Consider the following 7975-nt stretch of genomic DNA (forward strand, 5'->3'; position numbering starts at 1 on the left):
TATGTTAATTAAGTACTTTACCTCAACCATATAATTTTTAATGTGATCAAAAAAGTAATTGGCATCAGAATATATGAAACAAATTAATAATTAAACTAAAATAATTTGAATGATTATTGACCAAAATTAATCAATTGACATTTTTAAAATATTCTATCCTAATTATGCTATTAAATACCACACAAGAATTAAATAAAATTAAGAACAGTATAATCCTATTATTTTACTGATATATTAACTATTATAACAAAGAAATAATAAAAATGTATTATTTTCTTCACATCTCCATTGTAAAGCACAAATGGTTTTTGTAAATGTTATGAGCAATACCAAAAACAGAGACATAATCTTTAAATTGTCTGCTTATCATATTTGTCAATGTTGAAAAACTATTGAATGCAATTGTATTGAACTCGGAAATAAAAATTATAATTAAAAGAATATGTAGACAAGGTAAAACATGTTATTCTGTTGATAACAAATGTATGACAAAACTGCTAATACATAATAAATGTTACAATAGTTAACAGAACTGTTATGTTTGGTTATTATTGGGCACAGCTGCTTAAATTTAAGAACTCCAAATTTTGATAATAATTATAAGGCTTGGAACATATCTTCTTAATAAAAATAAAAATATAAAGACTGTAAATACATTGTGTCTCTAAAACAAGAAATTAATAAACAAAATAAACAAAATAAATATGTTAAACTAATACCATGCAAAAAACATTATTTTCTCCGAAACATTTCAAAAGTGTAATTCTTAACATGTATTATTCTCCAAATACAATAGTTACATAAAATCAATTGTAAATGTTCATCTAAGCCTTTTGTGTTTTTTTTTTCCCACAAACACTTAATGTGCTAACATTTGTTGTTCATGATGTCCGCAAACGACGCTCAATAATAAAAATATTCTTTTTTCTTTTGATATATCAGCACCAATAAGACGCTCCCACGTGCTCATTGAATGTACTTGTCCATTGTAAATGTCTTCAATAAGGTTGCTATTCAATAAAAGTAAAATAAAATATTATCCCATAATAGAGATATAAAGTAATTTGATTTACCTGAGAGTACAATGTATTTGGTGGATTGTAAAATGACGTGACAGTACGGTCACCTTGATATGTTGAATCCTGTGAGAGCAGTCCATCCATTTGCGAATGAAACTCACCCATCATGTAACTATCCTGAGATAGATCAGGCTGAGATAGTCCAGGTTGAGAAAGACTGAACCCAGGTTGAGACATACTCTGAAAAATTCACATGTAAATTAAATCACCATAGAATTTGTTAATAATAGTGTATATTATATCACTACACATAATTAATACTCATGAAGATTATAATAAAGAGACCAAACTAGTATGGCTGCCCGCATTAAAAAAGTACTGAAATGAGTTTAATCCATATAGTATAGAAATTACTCATGTTTAAAACAAGTATGAATGTATAATTTTACGAGCTATAACATTCATAATGGGTCATGGTATGAAATAAGACATATATTGTAAAAAACGCAAAAATCATGAATAATCCCTATACTACACGGGTTTAAGTAGCAACCTTAGCAAACACAGCACCAACTATGATCGTTTAATCATGCAACTCATTTTGGGTCGTTGCCAGAAGCGGAGTTTAGTCTCCTTATTCTTTTTTTTATGGTAATACTAATACAATAATTAATAACTCATTATTTGTATTTGAATTTGGCTCAATAGTGACACATAGTGGCAGGCAAAGAGGAGTAATAACTATTTAGTATTTACTCATTGTCTACTACCTAGCGAGCTAAATCAAAATCAAAGTAATGAGCAATAAATGGTTACATTGATGTTATGTATCTAAAGTAATTAATTAATCTATGATAAGTAAGAGCAAAATAAATAAATAATACCTGCGACATATTCTGACTGTATGGCTGAGAAACATCTTGAGTAACAGCTTGGCTGAGTGGCGAAGCATTAACTCCATTTGATTTTTGATTTTTCTGATTTGGTTTAGTTTTCAAACGACCACTAGTCATTGGTAAACGATTAGTACGTATATTCTGGCGATCTATGCAAAAATTATATTTATTAAACTAAATCAATGATATTGGTACCATAACTTTACAAATAAAGATAAGATTACTATTAGATGGAAAGTATTTAGATAATACTAAATAATAAATAGATAAACTTACTTTGTACAGATTGTTGATTAAAGAATCTAGGAGCCATTGAATTCATATTCATCACCATGCCAACAGGTATCCCACCAATTTGTGGTTGAGATCTGGAGTCTGGTGTGATAAATGTTAATGGATCGTGATTACGAGTATACAAATCCAAACCCATTCCAACAGCAGGACCTATAAATACAATATTTTTAAAAATTATATTAACCCTTAAAAAAAGAAGAAATATTATTTAGCTTTGAAGTCCTACATTAACTCATTAAAATGTATTGTAACAAACAAGATGATAAACTGAAGGATAATTTAAAATACCTGGCCCAGGTCTTGGAAAGTATTGAGGTGTACCATGGCTATTAGGTACATTTCCTTGATTGCTACGATCATAAACACTACCAGGAATCAAAGCTTCACGAGCATCATACATATGAGTTGTCATAAAATGTGATCCTGGATTAGCCGCATTCACCAATTGTTTGGGTTTGGACAGTTGAATGAGAGACTCTTTCAAATTATTTAATGGTCCTTCAACCAATACATTATTTGCTTTATAGTAATTTAACAGATGATTCCATAATTGTTGCTAAAATAAAATTTTAATCAGTTATAAGGAAAACTAATATGTAAAATATTTACAATACTTTTGATAAAACTTTTGGATTCCCAACAATCAATATGCCATATTTAGCTCTAGTCAATGCAACATTTAATCGCCTGGGATCGTTGAGAAAACCAATTCCCTGATGTTCGTTGGAACGCACACATGACATAATAATCAAATCTTTTTCCCGACCCTGAAATGCGTCAACGCTAGCAATTTCGATTTCTTGATATACTTTAGCTGGAAGAGGAGCTTGATATTGCATGTATTGTACCTAAATAAGTATTACAACATTCATATCATATATTAAAAAAAAATATATATATATAATTAATAAATCATTAACATGTTAACCACCATATGACCACCAGCAGTCATCTGAAATACTTAAATATTGTACTTTTATAACAGCTGGCACCCATAATTAATCATTAATACCACGTCCCATAACAAACATATTATTTTTATTTTTTAAATATAACAGTAAAAAAAAAAATTGGAAAGCATAGAAAAATATGTGGGCGTGTCAATAAACTATATAGTATAACCACCAGCGATTAACATGTTAATTAACTTATATGGATTTAACTTACCAAGTATGCACGTTGTCCTTCATATGGTGTGATAATTCCTATTTGATCAGGTTTTACACCACATCTTAAAAATCTTGTAGCAATTTTTTCAACATTAGCAGCTTCTGTTCTATTTAAATATGATGTTCCTGAACCCGCTATTTCTTCTTGGCCTTGTGTCACATAAAATAACATTGGTTTATCAGCCACCGGCCAAGGAAACTCAATTTTGCTTAACTTCCTATCATCTACATTCACAAAGTAATAATTAATTAAAATATTACATTACATAAAAATATTAAATAAAATAGATGTTATTACCAGCACAAACTCCATTTTGCAATGAACCTTCATAGAAGAAATTTGAAGGAAATCGTGAAAGTTCAGGATGCATTCTATACTGAACTTCCAACCGGAATGGACGAATACCCAACACTACAAGACGCTCAAAAAGAGATTGACTGAGTCCAGCTCTAGCAGCTTTTTTACACATTACTACAGGTCCAAGTTGGCAATGGTCTCCAACCAATATTAACTTAAAATAGATGAATTGAAAATATATAATTTAAGTATAAAAAATAATTATTATTTTAATTACCTGTTTTACTCCAAGCACAACTGGTACCATACACTCAGGTTCTGTAGCTTGCATGCTTTCATCTATTAAGATAGAATGAAATTTAAATCGTACTAAACGTGGATCACCGGCTCCAACACATGTAGTACAAATTACATCTGCAGCTTTGAGTAATTCTCGTTCGGCTGCTTTTTTTAGAGCACGATACCTCTTTTCATCAGCCATTGACAATTCACCTGTCTCATCTTTCAACTGTTGAAACTTTTGGAGCTCAACATTACTTAATAAAGAAGATAATATTAGTAAAAATAAATTCACAACACTAAAAATATAATAAAATAAATTACCATGACATCTTCCGGACCTGGTTATGAAGGGCTAAAAACGAAACTGGAGAATCAATAGCTTCACGAGACTTAGCACAAACACGGACAACCTAAAATCAATTATATTGATAAAAATTATAGTTAATAGATATAAAAACATCATACTTTTAAACCAGTTCTGTGAATTTTTTCCGTTAGTTGATCCACTGCGATATTTGAAGGAGCACATACCAATACTGGTCCACCATTAATCTTCACTAATTGGTAAACAATTGTAGCAGATGTCACAGTTTTACCAGTTCCTGGGGGTCCTTGGATTAAAGACAGAGGCCGTTGTACAGCATGCTTAACTGCATATACCTATGATTAATATAACCAAATATTATAACTTATAAGTATAGTCACATAAATCACATTTTCAAGAATTGATTAATTACTTGTGATCTGTTTAAATCTGGTAAGTTTGGTGCAGAGAAATGTTTTGGCATATGTGACCTAAACATTAAATCATCAAATTCATGGCCCAGCAATCTATGATATATATATGATGACACTGATGATTCATCAGTAGCAAATCTTTTCAATGAACACTGCATTCTAAACAACAAAAAATATAAGAATTATTACTACACATTACTTCACAAAAAGTAACTAGTAAATTTTATTAAGTATTTAAATTCTTCTAAACCTACCTGTCGAAAGATGTGGATTTCCATATAAAATCTACCACATAATTTGATGTTATTTCAGTTGGCACACCATTGTTAATTTTCAATTCTAAGCCAACATCTTCTCCATAATTGTCAGGTATTTTAATAACATGGCCTATTCCAGCCCAAGGATTTTCACCAGTCAATCTCAAACGTAGTTCATCACCATGCATTAAACGCATATCACCATCAGTCTTTGCAAGATGAAAATATGCGATAGCTTTTTTATTTAATCCAACATCCCAGCGTACAGTAATATTTTCTTGAGTCTGGGATTCTTTCAAACGTTTATCATAGTCTGCTTCTAATTTTACCAATGGCCCAAATACATTTTGATACTGAAATCCATCTTCGTATCTAAGTAAAACAATTTGTGGTTCTTCATCCACACCTGGTTTGTCAAGATCATTAATTGTTGCCTCATTGTTGTCTTTCCATAGTTCTTCAAGCTTGGCAATTTGAGTAGCACTGACATGTCTAGAACGTAACTGATCAGTGTCATTTGGTACTTTCACAAGCCAAGTTAAAAAACAACGATCAGCAATCAATGGTTTCCATTGTTCTTGATCCCTAATAAAATGGTAATAGATACATTTAATATATTATTATATTATGTTGATAGCTTAAAATGATTAATATTACCAGTTCATATCTTTTAAAGCGTTTTGTGTGGAACATGGTTGTCTGCATAGCAATATGACCACTGAATCTGCTTTGGCGGGTATAAATCCAAGCACAAACACATTTTTTACACCGCAGGAATAGCATTCCAATACAGTTTCACCTAATGGTCCATCTTTATGCAATGTTACTTCCTTATGTTTGGCTCGAACCAAATGATTAATAATATGTGATCCAGAAGTATTTCCACGACCATTACAAAACCATTTTTTGCAAATATTACACATGACTACACATCCAGGATCATGAATACCACAGTATTTACATGCATAATATGGCAATTCCTAAATAAAAATAATACATCAAAAGATCAATATTATTATTACAGAATTAGGTGATATCATTAGATAATTATTAGCTAACTTTAAAATATAGTGTAAGACAATATGTCATCTTAATAAATGAAAAAACTGATTAAAAAAATATTTTTTTCAAACCAAACAAAATTTTAAGTAAAAATAAAAGTTAACTTCTACATAGCTGTTTTATTAATTTAAATAAATAAATAGATAATAGTTTTAAAATTTAAACCATGGATACATTAAACATAGTACATAAAAAAAATCATAAATAAAATTAGAAGTCTTGTAATAGGCGGTTAAAATAAGTATACTCAAAAATATTACTTTGGTAAAAAATGAATCTTCTTCTTCGTCCTCAAACTGCAGTTCGCCAATTTTCTTAGTGACTGTTATGACATTAGAATCATCTTTATCGGTTTTATTGCTCAGCAATTGCATCTGCAAATACAAAATAAATGAAATGTAAAACGATAATTTGTAAAAATTGTAATATTTTTGTCATTAATTGAGTGATTATTGTGCATACTCTATGCGTAGATGATGACGAGTCTAATTGAGACATTGGCGGTTGGCTCTGGGACGGCAATGTGAAGTCAGTAAACTCGAACTCGCTGCCCTGAGTATCCGCGCCAATCATATCGGCCTCTTCTGTCTCTAAAAATGTCAAGTTCTGTGAACTCGGTCCGTACGTGTCGACACTCATCGTGAATGCTCCGATCCTTTGACAGCTTCAATTTAAGGTTCGACGAGTGGGGTGACCACTAATAGCGTTTGGAGAGTAAAGAGCTACGTGAATTCTGGTTAGATAAACATACCAAGCACACAAGGTTTTGAACACGGAACAAACGCCCCGACAGTTAAACGGACAACACGTCTCGCGGGGGATAGTTTTCGGTCTGAAACTATCTTCGATTCGGAAACTGTGCTTACCGTCGAACGGCGATCGGTGGCGGCAAAATTATTTGAGAAAACTAGGGAGACACGGCAAAAAATGGAAACTGAATAATGAATAAGATGACAACGCGTTGACAGCCCATACGGGATCAAAAATAATAACAATAATAATAAATACGCGGCACGACGCGCACAACAGCAAATTGTATATCTCCAAGTATTACCAGTGTCGGAGAAAGAGCGATGAAAACATAGTACACGCGCGCTCAAGGACAAACCACTGATAAAAAACGCCTCGTCAACTTCGTGTCTCGTGCGATTCAACGCCACCATCAGAAAGGAATTGGTCGGCCGTGGAAGAAAAAAAACACAACGCAGGCGCGAAAATCACTATTAGATTTTTTGACGACGTATATCTCTGTAATGTATTAATATTTAATAAAAAATAACAATTAACATTTATGGTTTACAAGCAGTGATAGAATATTGATCATTTATACATTCTGAACGAAGTGATGAATGTATTAATTTTACAATGGTGTGTGTTTTTTTGTTTTTGTTTTTGTGTCTGTGTACAGCACTACTAGTCGAAATAATGCTTCAATTTCAAACTTTGGGGGTGGTTTCCGATGGCAAAGTGAATATCCTTGGTGCATTATAGAATTCAAAAGTAAACATTTTCCAACAGTTTTCAAAAAATCGAGAAAAACAAATAAAGTGACGGAAAAACGAGAATTTTTACGCAAAATCAGTTTCGACCCAATCGATTTTTTTTGTATGGTTGTAACTCAAAAACTAATCACTGGAAATACTTAACATTTTCACCATATGATAATGTTACTGTTATGAATACATGGCTAAATTTTCAAAATATTTTGACTGTTTTTGAGTTATTTATTTACCATAGAAATTTTCGATTTTATGAGAATTTTTTTTTGAAGTGTCGATAAAAACATTTTGGATGACCAAAAAAACTTGAAAATTTTATACAAAAATCCTTATGAGTTGTTGTTATTTTAGCTAAAAAAATTAAAAATCATTAGTCACAATTTTTATTTAAAAACGTTTATAGTTCAAGTTTTTACGATTTCTGTCGAAAACGCGAAAATTTGCAAGTAATTTTGAAGTTG

The 7975-nt window shown here is 31.1% G+C and overlaps 1 protein-coding gene across 2 annotated transcripts; it reads right to left on the reverse strand.

Annotated features, from left to right (window-relative positions):
- Positions 1–445: 445 nt before the first annotated feature.
- LOC114119854 (regulator of nonsense transcripts 1) lies at positions 446–7123 on the reverse strand. Of its 2 annotated transcripts, XM_027981575.2 has the most exons (16): positions 6478–7123; positions 6276–6389; positions 5611–5933; positions 4951–5538; positions 4696–4855; positions 4424–4618; positions 4280–4368; positions 3954–4212; positions 3677–3890; positions 3377–3603; positions 2824–3057; positions 2498–2765; positions 2192–2359; positions 1904–2064; positions 1074–1259; positions 446–1010 (listed from the first exon to the last, which is right to left on the reverse strand). In XM_027981575.2, exons 1-16 carry the CDS (start codon positions 6652–6654, stop codon positions 999–1001), a joined length of 3375 nt encoding a protein of 1124 aa, XP_027837376.2. In that variant the 5' UTR covers positions 6655–7123; the 3' UTR covers positions 446–998. The 2 variants fall into 2 exon arrangements, with proteins under 2 accessions (XP_027837376.2, XP_050059137.1); XM_050203180.1 differs by lacking the exons at positions 6276–6389; positions 6478–7123 and adding an exon at positions 6013–6126.
- Positions 7124–7975: the final 852 nt, after the last annotated feature.

This window comes from Aphis gossypii, chromosome 3, assembly GCF_020184175.1.
Source record: "Aphis gossypii isolate Hap1 chromosome 3, ASM2018417v2, whole genome shotgun sequence".
NCBI lineage: Eukaryota > Metazoa > Arthropoda > Insecta > Hemiptera > Aphididae > Aphis > Aphis gossypii.

What these genes read in the sequence shown, in the direction of transcription:
- LOC114119854 (XM_027981575.2), bottom strand. Translation starts at nt 6,654, where the DNA reads ATGAGTGTCGACACGTACGGACCGAGTTCACAGAACTTGACATTTTTA. An exon ending in AAGATTCATTTTTTACCAAA is followed by an intron (nt 5,934 to 6,275) that starts GTAATATTTTTG and finishes ATTTTTATTTAG; the next exon opens with GAATTGCCATATTATGCATG. An exon ending in ATCCAAAAGTTTTATCAAAA is followed by an intron (nt 2,766 to 2,823) that starts GTATTGTAAATA and finishes ATTTTATTTTAG; the next exon opens with CAACAATTATGGAATCATCT.